Here is a 21,043-nt window from a genome sequence, read left to right on the forward strand (position 1 = left end):
TTTTTGACTACCAGGGTACAGAATGACTCTACACCTAAATCTGATATTAGCAAAATTGACATCCCCTTCATTATAACCGCCTCTTTACTCTGATTTGATCCATCTACTCCTGGTGGAATTATGTTTTTTCAGATTTTCTGTACACAGAGGTATTGCATTAGTGTCTTGTGTCACCTTCTGTGCATCGTGTTGTAAGGGATGTTAACCTGATGCTCGGTTGAGCAATAACGTGTCAACCAGCAAATATTGTATGTGTTTCGTCAATTATAGTACCTTTAATTCCCCCTGTGAGGAGATCGGGAGAACTAAGTCAAAAGAGAGAGATTTAAGGAGAGCAGGGAAGGACGCATACACATTCATTTAGATTCACCCAGTATCCCTTGGCATTTGAGTTCAAATAGCTCAATCCCTTTGTTTCACTGACTGTAAATCCTTGCAGGGGATTGTCATGTCAACTGACCACAGGCACAAATCAGAATGTAATGTCAACTCAATCTCCAAGGGTGGGAGTGCACCCAAATTGCGATGCCGTGAGGAATCGCCGACACCTCCCACACTCAGCTGTCTGCGGCCAGATCAATCACAGCGGGAAAACCAATGCAGCTTACTGTTGCTTCCACTGTTATTGCTGTTTAGTTTCATTGGTGCAGGAGCTACATCAAGAGCTTTGAATCTGTTGAAAATAATTATTTATATAAATACAAAACTGATGTTGTGTTTTATGATGTTCTTTTAACTCATTGAACTCGTCCTTTCTTACCGGCAGCTTATCTAGTGTGTCTTCTACCCCAGGAAGTTGGAAGTGACATTTTTCTGATTGACGTCTGTGTCTCTCTTCAGCTGGTGTTGACGGTCGGCCTGCTGGCAGTTGTGGTCTATCTCTATACTGTGGTGGCCTTCAACTTCTTCAGGAAGTTCTACAATAAGAGCGAAGACGAGGATGAGCCAGATATGAAGTGTGACGACATGATGACTGTAAGTAGCAATCATAAGTTATTTAAAGGTCACCTGTTGTGCAAAATCCACTTTTTCATGTCTTTTATACATAAACATGTGTCCCCCCCTCTGTGTAAAGAGATTCTGGAAGTTTCAGGAACAAAGATTCTCTCTCTTTTTGTCCTGATCCATTTATATAAAAACCTGTCTGAAAATGAGCTGATCAGATTGTGGCCACTTTATGATCTCATAACGAGTTTTTTGGCTTGTGTAACCATTAGCCAATCACCAACCAAGGTAACACCAGCCACCTTATCACCTGAATCTCCTCTAGAGCACCATTGTGTTCTTTTTAACCAAATATCTCTCAGAGGGGCGTGGGGAGGGGCTCCTTATTTTCATCTAAAGTAACAGACAGAGAATCAGCACTTTTGAAACAGGGCTGAAACAGAGGGGATTATGGGATGCTACAATGATCTGTTTGGTATTTGGAGCCAAACACTTCAGAGACATGTTTTGTATATATCTGAGACCTATAATATATTGATGATAAACAGTATAATAGGGGACCTTTAAAATAATAAATAAAACATTCCGACTTGCAGAGGTCTGTACTCACCTTGCCTCCATGTTCCCACAGTGTTACCTGTTCCACATGTACGTCGGGGTGAGAGCCGGGGGGGGCATCGGGGATGAGATCGAGGACCCCGCTGGTGACCCCTATGAGCTCTACCGCATCCTGTTTGACATAACTTTCTTCTTCTTCGTCATCGTCATCCTCCTGGCCATCATCCAGGGTGAGCTTCAGCGCTCACTCACACTTTTAAGTATTTCTTTTTGTGTGTGTCTTTCTACCGAACTAAAAATCCCTCCAAAACATACTATTACTCTTTTTCAAGGAAGTGAAGGGTTACATTTTGTGATTGCATTGATACAGTATTTATGATGGGCTTTGTGGTTGCAGGTTTGATCATCGATGCCTTTGGAGAGCTGAGAGACCAGCAGGAACAAGTGAAAGAGGACATGGAGGTGAGGGGAGATTTCATTCTAACTCATACTGCTGAAGGGGTCAGGGGGAGCAGGTGTGGGTTGTCCTCTCAAGGAACATTATGATTTAAGCAATTTTTTTCATATGAGCTCTGGACAATGTCTTTAGTTTCCCTTTAACCATGTCTCACACAACAGGACATTGTCCGTGTCAGAAGTGTTTTTGCTTACCAGGAATACTGGTTTTGTAATCCTGAATCACGGCATCTCTCTAGTTAGACTTTTTTGAGTATTTGACCCTTCCTCTTCACCCTTGAATGTTTTATTTGGTTTTGAACATTACACAGACTTTGTGTGAAGTTGGCTAGGTGAAGTCAATTCGATTTCCAATTAGACATTCAAATTCTCATATTTAGGCTCTCAACTAATGTTATAGATTATTATTTGCAGATAATTTCAGGGTTGTAGTGCTTCTGTGAAAATGGCTTTAGTGACTTTGTTTACTGTATGACGGTGAATCTACAAAAGAACACAGCCGATCAAATACATCCTCTTTCAGTTGTAAATGACCTTAACCTTTCTCATGACAAGACAAGGAAGGAATACATCTTTATCATTTGTACTTTTTCCTTAAATTGTCATGATATCATATTAAATCTGGTACATAACAGGAAGTGAGTCCTTAACTTAAACACTGTCCGTTAGAAATTCCTTTCCCATTCAGGATATGTTGAGTTTAAACATGAGGCCTACTTCTTTTTTTGAGCTCTCCATCTCTCTTCAGTCAACAGCAGTCAGTCAGCAGAAGGTCAGAGCACACTTTTGGTCCTCAAAAGGTTGCAGTGACTGTTTTTGTTTAAAGTATGACTGAATGAAGTTAGCCAGGATAACTCTGAAGCCATTATTATTATTATTATCTCTTCACACTTCAGAAGACTTTAGACAACTGTTTGCGAGCTCCGTAGTTCTAGCATTGCAAGTAAAATGAGTAAAGTTTCCCTTCAACAATAATGCAAAATGCTGAAAAGAGAGCAGGTGTTGTAATTATCTTTTAATGTTCTGTCCTCAGACCAAATGCTTCATCTGTGGGATCGGCAACGACTACTTCGACACAACACCTCACGGCTTTGAGACTCACACCTTACAAGAGCACAATTTGGCCAACTACCTGTAAGTATTCCCCTTCCAGGCATTTTACATATTTGACTTGCTATTTCAAATGTGGTAAACACAATTGTCTCTCACTTACTTGTAGTGCTTCTTCTCTGTAATTGAACCCCATGACTGATGGCTTTAGCACGTTACTACAGCGTCATGGCTGCTAATAGCCGCAGTGATGCAGAACATTAGATCCCTTCAGGTATTCTTTCCATCTGCCCCTGTGTTTCCCCCCCCCGCTCAGCCAGTGTTCCTGTGACAATAGAAAAGTCTCAGTCCATTTGTGCTCAGAGGCAGCTGGCCGGAGCATACAACAGCGACCTCATTATGTTGCTTCATTACTATTTAATGCCATGAACTTTATTGAAAAATAGGTTTGTGATGGCGTGCCCTCATACAGTATTCATCAGGATTTGGCAGGCTGCGATGCCCGCAGAGATACAGCAGCCCGCTGCCATTTACATTTGATTTAGGAAACAACAGGTGATTGGCTGATGGAGATGGGGTGCTGTTACTTTGCACTTGCGTCATGAAATTGTTTCCTGGTAACAAAGAAAGTGACATTTACCATTAATGCGGTGTTGGAGGTATTTAGTTAGGACAAAGCTTGTCTTTTTTTTGGTCTGACATTTTAGTTTTGTGTCATCGTCTTTCTCTAAAGGTTCTTCCTGATGTACCTCATCAACAAGGACGAGACGGAGCACACTGGCCAGGTACAGTACGACTTGTCACTGATGACATTTCTCTGAGGAGGAAATCATCCTGATGTTTATCTTGTCACTGTCACAAATAATGGGCTGCTGTCTGGGCTGAATGATTTTAGGGGAAATAGATACATATCGCTGTTGAATTTAAAATGTCATTGTTTTATTTTAACCAAACTACAGACCTGTTTTATGGTCTACTTAATATTCAATTATATATTTCAGGCATTATCACGATCATATCTTGTTTCTACATGAATAGATAAAATAATGCAGTGGCTTGTTTCAGATGATTCCATAGAAACCATTATATTTGCTCAATTCAGCTCACAATTATAAAAATATGACATCTGTGGTGAAACTTGAAATGTCTGCATGTTATTCAAGTATATTCACAAAATGTAAAATTGCATTTATAGCCATTTATGGTTATTATGACAAATGACTGGCGAAGCTCGGTAAACTGCTTTAAACCTTTGAATCCTGGAAGTAAAAATGCTTAGTGCTGAAAAATATTTAAAATATTTCTGCACACTGACACTTATACCCGACAACTCCATAGCTACCTGAAAACTTCTGTACCTATCTTAAATGCTTTGTTTTTCATCATTAAAAAACTACCAACATCTGCACACAGAAGTCTGGCGTGAAGGCATAATAACGAGGCAAAAGCCACTGTTGTTTTGTTGTTTGTTAACTCTTATTATTGATGCCATATTGACCTATTTATAATGGCAGTTGGAATTCCTTCGTCAAAAGTACTTGGCATTAACTCAACCACTAAGCCTTATGCATGATAACGCCTCCAATACGCAAACTAGCAACACCGCAATCAACATGTACTAGGATATTAAATTGAAGCAAGTTAAGTGTCTATTGTCACTTAATTTTGAGTTATAATTGTCTTTGTATGTGTCTGACTGAAGGAGTCTTATGTGTGGAAGATGTACCAGGAGCGCTGCTGGGATTTCTTCCCAGCCGGAGACTGCTTCCGCAAGCAGTACGAAGATCAGCTTGGATAGAGCAGATGCATCCTCTTTACCTCTATTCAAATAATGTGGGCTGCTGGAACATGTAGTCCTGCATACAGCTGCTGCACTACAACAACACACAGTCATCCCGCCAACGCTTCAGACTGGCTTGAGGAGAGACGAAACAAAGCTACTTTTTTATCTAACAAGAGAAATGTCTCCCGCTCGACTTCGGTGTACCTTTGTTGGTGCGGCAGCAGTCCATGAGGAAACGACCTGTCACTCGCCCAGAAATTAAGATGTATTTTAATTTGGGACTCGTCTTTGACAGCGTGTTGCCTTTTACTCCACATAACCCCAAATCATTGCACAATTTTTAGTTTTGTCTTTTTGAGAAACACTGGGTTTTGTGGGGTTATGGGACAATGTGTCAGTCATATTATGCACAAGAACCCAACTTCAATATTCTGAAAATGTTGAACTTGAGACTTAATGCCAAAAGAATAATGGAGGAGTTCAGTAGATTTACATAGTGCGCAAAAATGTGATATGAGAATTTTTTTTCAAGATGTTGTAACCTTGCATATTGAGATGATGTTTTAGAATGAAGTGGCAAAAATGTTTATTACATAGGGTTTAAGAAAATAAATGCCTAATTTCTTCATGAAGTGCCTTACAGTACTGTATCTACATTACAATGAAGCTATGCAAAAGTTTTGTTTCTTCTTTATTGTATGTAAGTACAGTAATTCTCCTGGAGCAGATACAAGTAGCTGTCCAGATGTGTAGTTTGTGGCTGAACTTTTTCATTTGAACATGGAAGAACAGCATTGGTTGGATTTGACCGATGCTTTTGCTGAATGCAGCATAACTAACTGAACACCTTCAAAAAAGAACAAAATGTAATAGCTATTGTATGGCCATTTGTATGTAGTAGCTTTGCTGATCTGTGCATTTCTTTTAAAGTAAAAAATTAAAGAAATTAGTGCAAGAAATATTCACGTTTGTTCAATTCATTTGGATTTGTGGACTTGTGTATGATATTGTAAATATACCCTCTAAAAGTATTTTTCAACTTCCTCCATCTGTTCACCTCCACATCATAACAGGAAAAGTGATTTCTAATCTAGAGTGAGTCATCTCAGTCGCACAATCAGCAGCAGGAACATCTGCCTCTGCAGATAATCCAAATCCTTTCAAAAGTAAAATACCTTCCTTGTGCAAGCAGCCTTTGGCTTCAGTTCTTAGTTAATTTTACTCAACACAAACCTCAAAGCTATTTAATAACTGTGACCATCCTGCAGCTTTGATTACTCAAGTAGCACGGAGTGAGTAGATGTGCACTTCTGGTTTGGTCGGAGAGTTAGGATGGGGCCTCAGTGGGCTGTATGATGGGAGTTTTAGCCCCATTACCCATGGTGCCACCTGTCAGCTCGCATCACGTCACCACACCTCAGGCACCACACAGCGCTGCAGCCTGCCGCTGAGTGCAGCTCTGCCTCCTCAACTCCTCAACTTAACGCCTGTAACAGCTCCAACGTATTGACTGGATTTTTATTTGTTCCAGCACTGTGAGGAAATTATTTCTAAAATTAAAAGTGACAGTTTTAACATCATCGTTCCAAAAAGTGTATATTAACAAGATGAAAAAGCTACATTCGTCACTAAGTGTTTTTAAAAAGCTGTGACTGTCCTAGTAAAGGATTTGAGTGAAAAGCAAAAGCAATATCAGAGGAAAATCAATTTGAAGTTTTTATTCTATGCTATCAAAAGACAAGGATAGGCCTTTTATGTTGCTCTAAATGCTTGGTTGGGGGCTTGATCTTCAACATAGAGCCGTGATCCATTTGACAAATGGACACAGACACAGACTTAAAGTGGAATAACAGAACCCAGGGGGATTTTTACACTTTATTCCCAATGTTCCTCTTCAGGTAGAAACAGGTTTTTACATGAAATGGTAAATATTGGTGGTGTAAAATGAATATAGCTTTATTTTTTAGTTTAAGTATTAGCCCCTTATCTGTGTTGAATTCAGTATGCATTATTTTCTTTGTGATCTTGCCATACTGCCCAACCCCTATCTCCTCTTTCTATGAGTCCCACGAAACTATTGCTGATGAAATGCAGCTGAAAGTTGTATCCGGCCTGTCAGCGCCTGGTGTGCGGTGCTGGGGAGTGACAGATAGGTCAGGAGAAAAAAAGAGCCCAGCTTGAGTCACAAGCCAAGCTGTCCTCTTCAGCTGGCGACCTGCAGAGAAACCTCCAACTGGTGACTGGATATTGTTTCGTTGATGCATCCTGTCAGTGTTTCGTGCAATAACACAATAAACACCATCTTTAAATAAAACATGGTATGATGAGGAAGAGAGGCTTTTGGGGTTATTTCCTTCTTCATTAAACAAGCTTAATTAACTTAGATGGCCTTTACAACACCTTTAAGGATAACTGAATTTCACTCTGTCTGACTCTCAATAGGACTACCACTGCCACATTTAACATTTAATTTCGTCATTGACAGGATTGGCATGTCAAATTGGTTTTTGAAGCATGACATTCCATGTTGACCTTTTGTCTATTATGATGTAATAATTCTGTCTAGAAAATGTAAAAAATGCTTGAGAATGGGGCAGACAAATTCCAAGTGCCCAAGGGGATTTCATCTAATGATTAATATATTCCCTCCAGACAGAAATAATGTGTGTAATCATTTTAAACCAAGAAAATCAGCAAATCTTTTGATGAAAAAATATTAAACAAAACTCGCTTATCAAAGTAGTTGCTCAATAATAAAATAATCATTACAGCTCTTTTGACCAACAAGCCAGAACATCCTGTGATGATCATGTAATGTGGTTGAAAGTTAAAAGATAGCAAACGTCAAGTTGCGATGATGTCTAAAAAGAAACAAGCAATCAAGACTGTATGATGAAGATTGATTTGTGTTAAAAATGCAGATACTGAAGATGACAAATGTTCTGATTTTAAATGGTAACAGTAAATGTTACCAATTGAGGAGATTTGTTTCTGTATGTCTGTATTTGGAAGGTACTGCTTCCTGCAAATACTAGAATAATAATGTTTACTGACTCAGCATTAAGAGGGTGATGACTTTAAGCAAATACAGGGGGCATAATCTGTGCAGAGCAAACTATAAACAGATGGGAACAGAGCTATATTTACTGCACATGTACACACACTTATACACAGTGTGTGTGTGCATGCATGTGGCTGGTCGTGAAAATGCAGTAAAGGCTCTCCCTGCTAGGTAACATAATACCTTCTGTCCTTACTTCACACTCTGCAGTACTGGCATCCTCTTCTATGACAGATGTGTTCCTCCCTGAAGCACACTCAACGTCGATAGAGTTTATGTGCCAGTGCTGCTACTGTGACAGAGATAGACAGAGCAAGACAGGTGGTGAATAAAAGTGTAAAGGGAAAATGTAAAGAGACACCGTTTGAGAGAGATAAACAACTAAAGTTGGTATTTCTTTCTTTTACTGTAAATCGTGACATCTGTCGGTGATCTTGTAACACTTATTGAACTGGACTGAATCCTCAGGAACGCTTCCATAAGAAGTTGAAGGAGACTTCAACCACAATGTTATGTATCTTAAACATCTAAGGAATCCCTTTAGCTGTAAACAAGTGGAATTGATAGATCTGGGTTGGTTCAAATAAACCTGATCAGGAGCAAAAACACTGTTTGTGAACGTTCTTTACATTACATTACATTGCATTTAGCTGACGCTTTTATCCAAAGCGACTTACAATAAGTGCATTCGACCAGGAAGATACAAACTTGAAGAAAACAGAATCATATAAGTACTAGGGCCGGGACTCGATTAAAAAAATGTATCTAATTAATTAGAGGCTTTGTAATTAATTAATCGAAATTAATCGCATTTGTAATCACATATAAATATTTGACCTAAGAACAGTGAGAAGCAATTTTTTTCACATGGATTTTAGTATACCATTAGGCGCATTCACACCGCAGTACTTTTCCCACAAAGGTTCATGAGAACTTAGTTCATGAGAACTCTTTGAACCTGGGGGTGGATTAGGCAAATGAAGCCGCTGACGTCACTTCTTCTTCTTCTGCTTTGGGTTTACTGGCAGGCCGCAAACCACTTCACGGCGTATACTGCCGCCCAAAGTCCCCGGCCGGAAGTCCCCGGAGTTGGGGACTGGCTTCAGTAGAAGCTGCTGGGAGTCCCAGCAGCTTCTACTGAAGCCTTCCGAGTAAATCGCCAGAACGCCGACACCTCCTCATCTCCACCGCTCCCATGTTTTATTTTGTGTTGCCATAAATTAGTCTCTCTGCGTTTCTGCGCTGGGCTAATGCTAATAATGCTAATGCAAGGATAATAAAATTCACAAAACTTTTTGGGAGTTTTACGGGGCGTGGTTTGCAATCCGCCCAGCCAATCAGACACATAGCTCTTTTCTCACAAGAGAGCCGCTCGAAAGTCCCTGCTCTCTAGCAGCTCTCTGCTCTCTAGCAGGGACTCTCGTGGGGGTAAAAAGGTTCTCATGAACTAATTTTAGTACCGGCTCTTTTTGGTGTGAACGCGATAAAAGAGGCTAACGTCCACGCTAGCTGCTATATGTTTTGCATTGAGGTGATACTTGAGGCTTGATGTGCTGCGGTGATATGCGAATTCCTTTTTGCATAATTTGCACACAACCGTGCTCTTATCGACGCTTCCATCCGTCCGTTTTTTAAAACAACATTTCCCACTGTTGTTCACTGTGGTTTGTTGTTGTCTGAAGTCATGAACGTTAGTTGGTGCTCCAGTATAATCGGTACGCCTGAAACTCATCCAGTGAGAAACGTTCCGCGGTGAAAAATAAGTGCGATTAAAATGCGTTAATTTTTTTAACGCGTTAATTTTTGTGTAATTAATTAATCTTAATTAACGCGTTAAAGTCCCGGCCCTAATAAGTACATCAGGTTTCATAGAGCCAAACATTTCAAGTGCTACTCAACTGGCTATAGATAAGCCAGTCCTTTATTAGTATATAAGTGCTCTGTTAGCAGTTCTTTGTTGGTAATTGGATTGCTCTAAGAAGTGGAGTCGAAAGAGATGAGTTTTCAGTCTGCGCTGGAGAATGTGCAAGCTATCTGCTGTCCTGATGTCAATGGGGAGCTCATTCCACCATTTTGGAGCCATGATAGCAAACCCACGTGTTTTTGCTGATGGGAACTTGGGTCCCCCTCGCAGCAAGGGTGCAGCGAGTCGTTTGGCTGATGCAGAGCGGAGTGCACGTTCTTCTGTTATTTGTCTGGGGCATGCATGCTGGACTAAGATACTTTTCAGGATGTTTTTCCCAAGAAAGCATGAGTGGGAAACCTTCAATTTTGTCTCGAAGAGAAGAGAGCTTCTTCTGTCAACTCCTATTTAATTAATCTGACTAAGACTGATTCAGACAGGCGCTCTTCCACAACTAACTTCTCTTGTCATGTCAATGTTCTACATGAAAGTGAAACCTCACACCTTACTGTTAAACTGAAATGCCTTGTTAGATTTAACAATCCAATTATATTTAAATGAATGCTGTCAAAATTATCACGTTAACGGCGGTAATTAATTTTTTGAATTAATTGCGTTAAAATATTGTCCGCCCCATACATCCCACCAGTGGCAGCGCCAGGGTATGGCTGGGGTAGGCTACACCCATACCAAGAAATGGCTTAGCCCCACCATGAAAAATGATGTTAAAGTAAGCAAAATAAAGTCTGCCAACTCGCGCGGAGTAAATTGCACAGACAGCAGTTAGTAAGATTGATTTCAGTAGCCACTTGTCAGGAAATACCGAAGACCAGAAACGGTTTTGAAAACTTTTGTCACGTAGTGATCGTCTTTTCAAATCAAATCAAATCAAATCAAGTTTTATTTATATAGCACATTTATAAACGATTTTTGGTCGAGCCAAAGTGCTGTAGGCCTACATATAATAAAAAATAGCCTACAGTAGAGACACTTTACAGCAAATACAACAGCACAGATTGTTCAGAATATCAGTATGAGAAAAACGACACCCTCTATCCTTAGACCCTCACACCGTACAAGGAAAAACTTCCAGAGAAAACCCACAGTTTAAGGGGAAAAAATGTGAGAAACCTCAGGGAGAGCAACAGAGGAGGGATCCCTCTCCCAGGACGGACAGACGTGCAATAGATGCCGTGTGTAAATCGAAGAGCTAATACATTTTACAGCATATAGACCGAATGTTAGGAAATGCATGTGTCTGTAATAAGAAGATGAATCCACGAGGATGTCTCAATAGAACATCTTTGATAATGTCTGGTGTTGTTGCAGGACGGAGAATACTTTTGCTGTAGTACAGGGGACAGGTGCACATAACTGGTACGCAGGTTATGTGCGTAATCTGACATGCGTACCGTCACTTGTGTCACAAAGCGCATTTGCGTACCGACGTACTTGTGAAGCTTTTCCAGAAGGCGGTTAGATCACCTGACGACAGAGTCGGTCTCCGTGTGCACAGACAGGGCTGCTGTTAACGTCGGTCTGTACAACGGAATTGTGCCAAAACTACGCCAACCGGCTGCGGAGGGAGACTCCCCCCCTTCACTGGAGAACTGCGCTAAAACAGCTGATCACAACGTTCACACTCTGTGGTCACGAAGTACTCCACTAGCCCCCCCCCCCCCGTCGACTTTCCTGAAGTAGCCTACTCCCCCGTTGATAGAAATCAACACATAATGAATTAAGACCCCACGGTTTGATGATAGGTGTGTCTTTCATTTTGACACGCAGACAAATGTTATAATAAACATAGATAGCCTACTATATGTTAAATGAATATATCCGCCTTCTTTCATTTATCTTTCCATTCCCACAACAATATAGGCCTACATAAAGAAATGGCATATTTTGGACATAGTTCGAATGGTGATTAATCATGATTAATTGATTTTTAAGCTGTGATTAATCTGATTAAACATTTTAATCGTTTGACAGCCCTAATTTAAATCACCGAAGAAGTGCCAGGACATACTTTCTGTTTTAATGGTCCTGTCCTTGGATTTCTGCAGAGGACCAGGTCTTTGGTTCTTGTCCAGGAGATCTGTTACATTCCCAAGGTCAGACAGAAGCACATTAGCCGTAGCTGCTGAGTAACTGAATGCTGCAGGGACAACAGTGCAGCCGGACAGTGATGCGAGTGAGGGTTGAAGTGAGGCTGCTACGTACTCCACGGGTGTTCTATTGCGCTGATACGACAAGGGACAAGTCAAGTGCAGACCTAGCTCTGATCACCATTTGCATATCGTGTCAAGTATTCAACCCACTACTGTGGCATCGTTCAAAACGCCTCCAACAAAGCAAAACCCTGCAGCGCATTGTTCCTGCAGCTGGGAAGATAACCGGTGGCCCGCCTGCCACCAGCACTGTAACCCCAACCGTCCCTCTGAGTCTCCTGCCATCTGGGAGGAGATACCAGAGCCTTCAAGCCTGCTCCACAGCACTGGGTTACAGCGCCATACACCAGGCTGTCAAGATACTGATCTTTCACCCCTCTGCCTCCAAAAAGTCTGGACTGTAACCCACTCATAACACAGCAGCCGCATAAAACTCTCTATATATACAATTTTTTTAACAACGCCTACAGACAAGCTTTGCCCAGAACAGCACAAAATAATTGCTGCTAATTACTCAATATATTTTTAATATGTAGCCTATTTGCAAAATATTTATTGTATTTTTATCCTATTTAAAGCTGTTTTGTTGAGAGTAAGAAGAAAAAAATCTATATGTTTTTCAATGTCCTTCCATTAACTTTGTATATGAAACTAAAACAGCCAGCCAAAGTCTACAAAATAGACGGAATGCAAAGCAAATTAATCCAGGGCCGCTTTATTAGATTTGAATTGTTTCCTATTGATCAGTAGCAAAGTAGATGTAGGCATTTCAATGGGTCTTTATGAATATATTTTATGAAGAGACAAGAAGAACAGAGTGGTCTACTCCTTTGCTAGCTTAAAGCTAATTAGTTGCCACAGTTGGTTTTGGGGCAAAAAAAACAACCACAAATGGTCATATTTGCTCTATCCAAACTCTCCTTTGGCCTCACGTGTTATGGCAATGTCTATTTTGTATCCATTCAAAAGCTAAGAGTTAGGACGTTACGCTATTATTTAACGGGGATCTTCGCAGTCTGAATCTCCACATTGCACGCAAAAAATTCCATATGTTAACTATAAAACAGTTGCTGGGACTGGTGCAGCCAGGTGATTGGTTCACAACCATCGACCTGAAGGATGCTTATTTTCATGTCGAAATTGTTCCAGAACACAGAAAGTATTTGTGTTTTGCCTTCCAGGGTGTAGCCTACGAGTACAACAGGTTACCGTTCGGCTATTCCCTATCCCCACGCACGTTCAGCAAATGTGTGGCCACAGTGCTCCAGCCGCTGCGCGCCCATGGCATGAGAGTTTTCTTTTATCTGGACAACCTCATAGTCATGGCCAGGTCCAGGGAACGGGCAATGTTTTGCACAGCCCAATTGATCCTACACCTAACCAAGTTGGGCTTTGCGATCAATTGGAAGAAGAGCACCCCCATACCTCACCAACAGGCGTTGTATTTGGGAGTGGTGCTCGATGCAGGCGCCCTGCGACAGGGGGTAACAGGGACAGTTTTGACTATCATGCAGACTCTGCGTCTCATGGCGGCTGCTCACGTTGTGGTCCGGCTCGGGTTACTGCATATGCGCCGAGTCGTGGCTGAACCTGTCTCTGCGGTCCTGCCTGACTCTCACCATACTTCCCTGATGGCTCCCACAGGATTGTTGACATCCTCGTGGATTCATCTTCTTATTATAGACACATGTGTGACCTGCCCCACCGGGGAGGGGGGGGGCTACGATAATAAAAGGGGGTTAGGATACTTAACGCTAACCTGGGTTCCCCAATACGAGCCCTTAGGACAAGTCACGCAGATAAGAATAAAAGGATGGACAGGCACGCGCTCAAGTTCAAATGTTTACAAAAGTTTATTATATAAATAATCAGGTAAAAGTTCAGTATTATAAAATGCAGATTAAAATGTATCCAGCTTTCCCAGTCGACACACCTAAGTCCCACGATTGAAGGCTGGCTCTGAAAAGGAGAGAATAAACTAGAAGGATTATAATATCACACATATAGTGATAGTTAAATAGTTAAAAAGTGATTCTCCTGGCCAACTGCTGAGGGTTTCCCCAAAATCACAATATCACCACGTGTAGCTGCATGCAAAAAGTGCCCAGCAAACCACATGCTCCACTCCACAGTATGGCCAGGATCGTCACTGAAGAAGGATAAACAGTAGACAGTATTAGACCTTGTGGGACAGGGTGGGTCGTTACAAGGAGGGTGCTGTAGCTTTAAAGATTGAAATCACTAGTTTGTACACAATATAACAAACAAGTCAATAAGCAAAACATAGAAGGCAGGCAAATCAATACTTAGGCAACAAATAGCCTGTAGGCATGGTCAAATACAGCTAAAACCTAAGATCAAGAAAAGGAAAGGCAAAACAGTAGCAAACTAATCCTCGGATGCAAACGCACCCACTCAAATATCACCTCACTGGACACCTCCGCAACGGTGATTCTCTACACAGTCTCTGCTGGGGCTGTCAAGAAGCCTCGTATAGGGGGAATACAGGTTAGAGTTAAGTATCCTAACCCCCTTTTATTATCGCAGCCCCCCCCCGGTGGGGCAGGTCACATTTTGGAGTCGTCGTCTTCTCTTCCACAGTGGATGAACAGCTGGATCGTTTGGGAGCTGTGTTGAACAACCTGCAGCAAGAGGGCTTGAAAGTGAAGCTGAGCAAGTGTGCTTTCTTCCAAAAGGAGGTAAAGTACCTCGGCCATGTCATCTCTGCTGATGGTGTGTCTAGAGATCCGGATAAGATCTCTGCAGTGGCAAACTGGAACTGCCCCACTAGTGTCAGAGTTACGATCCTTTCTGGGCTTTGCTAGTTACTACAGGCGCTTTGTGGAGGGATTTGCCAAGCTTGCTGCCCCACTTCACCGATTAGTTGCAGAAGCTCAACGGACCCACAGCCGGAAGCAGCAGCAACCTCTGGGGGACAGTTGGACTGAATTGAGTGACAGGAGTTTCCAGGATCTCAGAGCAAAGCTGGTGAGTGCACCTGTTCTGGCTTACGCAAACTTTTCCCCTCCATTCATTTTGGAAATTGATGCAAGTTATGGCGGTCTAGGAGCAGTTCTCTCGCAGGAGCAGGACGGAAAAGTGAGACCTGTAGCTTATGCCAGTCGTGGGTTGAAACCCACAGAAAGAAACATGTCCAACTACAGTTCCATGAAGCTTGAGTTCTTGGCATTAAAGTGGGCCATGACAGAGAAATTCCGGGACTACCTGCAGGGCCAAAAATGTATTGTCTGGACCAGAGGTCGCGTTAACCGAATATTTTCCGTCTATGACGGATGTTTTTTAACAATGACGGACAAATCTGAAAGCAGTCCGTCATTTTGACAGATTAGTGTTACGATGTGTGAAGCAGGGAGGACCCAAATGCAGATTAACGTGAAAATTCCTTTATTTCAAGGCTATACTAACAAAGACAGAACACAACACTCACCGAGGACAAGCCAAATCACAAGCCGAACCAACACTGAACACAGGAAGAGAACAGACTAAATACAGGGAGGGGTAATCACAAGACGAGAAACAGCCGGGCAGGGGAGGAGAAACACAAGGGCCACAGGTGAACACAATCAGACAACTAGACACACCAGGGAAACTAACGACAGGAGGAAAAACACAGGGAAAAGGACCAGACAATATACACGGAGGAAAACACGACAGGGAGAACAGCAAAACACCCAAAACAAGACATACAAAACGTGACATAACACAATAATCGTAACAGAACCCCCCCCCCTCAAGGGACGGATTCCAGACGTCCCTAAAACACCAAAACAGTCCAATAAACGTCCAAAAAAAAACAAAAAAACAATGTCCAGCAGTCCAAGGTGGCCGACGGGGGCCTCCAACGGGACAGGACATGGAGTTGGCAGGACCCCCAGCGGAACCTCCAACGGACCAGGACATTGGGTAGGGACTTGAGACGTGACTCGAGAGGGGACTCGAGAGGAGACTCGAGAGGAGACTCGATCAAGGCCCCCAGTGCTGGGGGCTCCACATATTCCGTGACCCCCTTGGAAGATCCCCACAAAGTGAAACACCTCCATCGATGTATGATCAAACCTGTACCTCCTAATCTTTGCCCTCAAGGATCTGCAAGAGAGGACCCCAGTAATGCCCCCACTGAGAGTGAGGACCACATGGCTATGGGCAGGGACACGCTTGAGGAAGAAGCGGGTGATGGTCTCTTTGTGGTGACCAGGTCCTTTGGTGAAGAATCAAGACCGCTCCAGATAACACCGGCCACTTCTAATAGTTCTCCTCTAAACTCATCCTTCGCAGTGGCTTCAGGAAGCGGGACAGAGCCCCCAAGGAGAACAGCTCGGAAAACAGCGGGTCAACACTCGAACCCTCATCGCCTGCCTGAGGTTGCAGAGGTTAGGCTACCTGGGGCTGTATCCTATCGGGGCCCTGGTTTTAGTAGTATGGTAGCTGCATATTTTAGACCCTGAAACGTAGTTCAGCCTCTCCAAGCTACACTTTAAATGCCCACTGACACCTCACCCAAATCAGCTGTGACTATTACGAGTGTTCTTGTTCCGGTCATCGTTGTCAGGCTGATAGGCGTGTATTCCCCCTATACGAGGTATGTGAAGCTGCTGTTAGGACTTGTAACATTCAGTGTACCACTAAATTGTTAACATGTGGCCCGTAAACGCCAGGCTTCTTGACAGCCCCAGCAGAGTGTAGAGAATCACCGTTGCGGAGGTGTCCAGTGAGGTGATATTTGAGTGGGTGCGTTTGCATCAGAGGTAGGAGATTCATTGTATGTACATTGAAGGACATTCATATAAGTCTTTATACCATTTTTAATCTCCTTTCTCCATTTATTTTAGGATTAGTTTGCTACCGTTTTGCCTTTCTTTTTCTTGATCTTAGGTTTTAGCTGTATTTTACCATGCCTACAGGCTATTTGTTGCCTAAGTATTGATTTGCCTGCCTTCTATGTTTTGCTTATTGACTTGTTTGTTATATTGTGTACAAACTAGTGATTTAAATCTTTAAAGCTACAGCACCCTCCTTGTAACGACCCACCCTGTCCCACAAGGTCTAATACTGTCTACTGTTTATCCTTCTTCAGTGACGATCCTGGCCATACTGTGGAGTGGAGCATGTGGTTTGCTGGGCACTTTTTGCATGCAGATATGGGTGATTTGCAGTGAGTGTTAATTGAATACAGCTACACGTGGTGATATTGTGGTTTTGGGGAAACCCTCAGCAGTTGGCCAGAATAATCACTTTTTAACTATTTAACTATCACTATATGTGTGATATTGTAATTATTCTAGTTATTCTCTCCTTGTCAGAGCCAGTCTTCAATCGTGGGACTTAGGTGTGTCGACTGGGAAAGCTGGATAAGTTTTAATCTGCATTTTATAATACTGAACTTTTACCTGATTATTTATATAATAAACTTTTGTAAACATTTGAACTTGAACTTGTCCCTGTCCATCCTTTTATTCTTATCTGCGTGACTTGTCCTAAGGGCTCGTATTGGGGAACCCAGGTTAGCGTTAAGTATCCTAACCCCCTTTTATTATCGCAGCCCCCCCCGGTGGGGCAGGTCACACATGCATTTCCAAACATTTGGCCTTTCCAAACATTTGGTCTACCTACGCTGTAAAATGTATTATCTCTTCGATTTACACACGTCTGTCCGTCCTGGGAGAGGCATCCCTCGTCTGTTGCTCTCCCTGAGGTTTCTCCCATTTTTCCCTTTAAACTGTGGGGTTTTCTCTGGAAGTTTTTCCTTGTACGATGTGAGGGTCTAAGGACAGAGGGTGTCGTATTGTCATACTGATATTCTGTACAAACTGTGAAGTCCACTGAGACAAATGTAACATTTGTGATATTGGGCTATATAAATAAACATTGATTGATTGATTGATTGATTGATTGACCTGCCTGAAGCTATAGGTGGGCGCTGGTCTCTAAACACGGCACAGCAACCTCCTAGAGCTACGGGCAGTAGTGTTGGTCCTCCAGCATTTCAAACCCTTAATTCGGGGTAGACATGTACTGATCGGGAGCGACAACAGCACCACAGTGGCATATATCAACAGGCAGGGCGGAGTCCGCTCCACCGCTTTGTTGACTACAGTGAGAAACTGTGGTTATGGGCTTCAGAGGTGTTATCTCTGAGAACCCTCCACCTTGGGGGTGAACGCGCTCAAACACGAGCCATGGCCAAGAAAGCTGCTCTACGCCTTTCCACCGTTGGCTCCTGAGAGGGACAGGCTGAGACAGGTGGATTGTCTGGCAGAGTTATTCAGTCTATCCAGGCAGCTAGAGCGGGATCCACCACAGCCTGTTACAGGCCGAAGTGGCTGGGATTCCAGCGATGGTGTGAGGAGCGGAAAATAGAGCCCCTATCTTGTGAATTGGGCTCTATTTTGTCCTACTTACAGTTACTGGTGGACAGAGGGCTTGCTCATTCCACAGTGAAAGTGTATGCCGGATTTGGCCGCAGGTCAGCCTTTAGTCAGCCACTAATGGTGCGGTTTTTACAGGGGGTCAGGAGGCTGCGCCCAGTAGTGCACGCCTCTGCCCCGCAGTGGGACCTGCCGCTGGTGCTCGAGGCTTTGGTCACAGAACCATTTGAGCCTCTGGAGCTCTCCTCCCTGAAAGCTGCTACTTGCCTTAACGTCAGCCAAGAGAGTGTCCGAGTGAACTGCTCTATCGGTGCACCCAAGTTGCTTGTTGATCTGGGGTGACCAGAGCGGGACGACACTCAGACCGAACCCCTCCTTTGTGCCAAAGAGCCTAAGGAGTGCGTTCAGGTCGAGGGCTATTCAGTTGGGGGGCTTTAGTCTTCCACCCCATAGTGGGGCCAGGGAGACTAAATTGCACCTCCTCTGCCCGGTGCGTGCACTAGCATGTTATGTGGAGCGCACGGCTGCCCTTAGACGCACTGAACAGCTGTTTGTGTGCTTTGGGGGCGGCGTGGCTGGTAAAGCTCTGTCCAAGAAGCTCCTGGCAGGATGGCTCTGCGTGTGCATCTCACATGCCTACGGACAGGCGGGGAGAGCCTTCCCCACGGGGGTCCGTGCACTCTACACGGGCTGTGGTTGTGTCAACAGCCTTATTTAACAGTGTGAGTGTGGAGGACATAATGCACGGCGGCATCTTGGTCAACGCCAGGCCCCTTCATAAAGTTTTATCTCTTGGACATGTCTGGCTCCTTTTCATCGTCTGTGCTTGCTGGGGCAAGACAGGACTGGTGAGGGAGGGGGGGCTGTGGGTCAGTGGGCGTCTGACCCCCTCCCCGGACGTAATGCGCTTACGTTTTTCCCGGGCCCTGCTCCCGGGGGACGTGGCGCGCACTGGGCCCATACGGGGCTGGAAGACTCTTTCCCCTGCTTTAGGGCAGGAGGGGAGAGCCCTCCACATTAGAGTCCATACACACTCTTCACCGGTTGAGCGTGTCTGAGTGTGGGGGACATGGGGCACTTGCGCTCTCCCTGTGCTCCTTAGGGACTCAGGAGAGGTGGTGCACAGTGAGCCCACACGGGGCTGAGGACTCTCTCCGTCCGCCTATGGGTGGAGGGGGGGAGCCCTCAGCACTGTTTTCCGAGCACACTTTTTGCGAGGTAAGCGCGCCTGAGTGTGCTCTGTCAGCTGCGTCCCAGTCTTCTCCACGGTCACAACCGAGGTAGAGGAGGGTGCAGCTGCTAACCTGAAAGCTGGTCAGGGGCAGTGGAGTGGAACGATGTTGTTGGACGACAGCGCGTGTATACATCGGGCCCACTGCACCCATAGAGTCCAGTAGAGGGCGGAGCCTGTGAGAGATATAACGAGAGGTTACGTATGGTAACCCTTGTTATATAAGCACAGGCGGAGCCCTCTACTCGGGGCGCTGTCTGTCCTATGCTGCTTGCTGAAGAGAAGTGTAGGATGACAGTCAGGAGGCGAGGCCTCCTTTTATACGGTGGGATGCGCGCGCATTCAGTTAGGCCCTGTTTCGTGTTTTGGTGCTATGTTATGGTCACAGCTTCTTATCTACCAGACGAGTGTGAAATTAATCTCACAATCCAAGTCTTGGCAAAAACTCTAAAAAGCATATTTCCCTGAATGTCAAACAAATTCCTTTGACACTCCAGATCCCTGATCATTCTCAACTTTTCTGGAGGCAACAAACCCTCAGATATTATTCAAAGATAGGTGGGCGTAAGCCTGCTGACAATTGGAGCACAGAGACAAAGATAAGAGTATCAGACAGGGATCAGACAGAACATGAGAAAGATACAACAAAGGTAAACCAGGGAAAGAGATAGATCTTTTCAAGGATTTCACCATCATACCTTTAATCTTACCTCACAACACATGCTGTTTTCCACTAAAGACAATTTCAACTATAAAGGAAACAATGCAAAGTGTTTGTTCCAACAACAACAACAAGCCAAAAGAAACCCGCCCTGCACAGAAAGAATGTATGGCTCTAATCAAGGTAATTGTGCCTTAATTAGTATAAACGTGTACAGCAATTATCCTTTGGTTTTCAACCACAAGTTGTCATTCAAACTGCCAAAGCTTCCTGGATATAGTTTTTCAAAGCAGGATGCAACCTCACAACACAGAGGAAGATAATTACAGTTCGATCCAACCGTGTTATTCTTAATTAGTGATTACCAATTAATAAATGGGAAAGAAAGTTTTCAATAGCGCTTAGCATAAGCAGAAACAGATGATTCATGATAAAGATGAAGACAGTGATTGTATAATTTAATCTTGTCTTGCTCCTCCCGTGAATAATACATGGCATTATCAACGCAGAGTATAAATGGGGTTGACACTGGTGCTGACTAAAGCTAGTCAGGGAAGGATACAGATGCAACTCTATCAAAACCTTTTCAAGATATCCCTCCATTCTTCAGCGCAGTTTTGGACTTCCACTTCATGGTCCATTTACTCTTCTTTTGCTTTAAGCGAGAATCAGCTTTTCTCGTTTGGGAGTCCCAGTAGGCCTTCTTTATTGACTGTAGGCCTGTTCAGAGCAGCGGATAAAAGTATCTGCCCTTTGGTTACTTGTTCTCACAGTTCATTTAGGTTCATGCGGAGAGCAGAGAAAGTTTGGTAGTTGTAGACTCACCAAAGATTTTTGC

The 21,043-nt window shown here is 43.5% G+C and overlaps 1 protein-coding gene across 5 annotated transcripts in view; it reads left to right on the forward strand.

Annotated features, from left to right (window-relative positions):
* LOC117550154 (ryanodine receptor 3-like) overlaps window positions 1-5,751 on the forward strand; it is a 148,992-nt gene extending 143,241 nt beyond the window's left edge. For all 5 annotated transcript variants that reach the window (XM_034222497.1, XM_034222498.1, XM_034222500.1 and 2 more), the window contains 6 exons: window positions 841-975; window positions 1,577-1,733; window positions 1,901-1,965; window positions 2,993-3,093; window positions 3,743-3,794; window positions 4,712-5,751. In XM_034222497.1, coding sequence (XP_034078388.1) covers window positions 841-975; window positions 1,577-1,733; window positions 1,901-1,965; window positions 2,993-3,093; window positions 3,743-3,794; window positions 4,712-4,807 — 606 coding nt within the window. In that variant the 3' untranslated portion in view covers window positions 4,808-5,751. The remainder of the gene's footprint in view (window positions 1-840; window positions 976-1,576; window positions 1,734-1,900; window positions 1,966-2,992; window positions 3,094-3,742; window positions 3,795-4,711) is intronic.
* The last annotated feature ends 15,292 nt before the right edge of the window (window positions 5,752-21,043 follow it).

The sequence above is a fragment of the Gymnodraco acuticeps genome, unplaced genomic scaffold (assembly GCF_902827175.1).
Source record: "Gymnodraco acuticeps unplaced genomic scaffold, fGymAcu1.1, whole genome shotgun sequence".
Lineage (NCBI taxonomy): Eukaryota > Metazoa > Chordata > Actinopteri > Perciformes > Bathydraconidae > Gymnodraco > Gymnodraco acuticeps.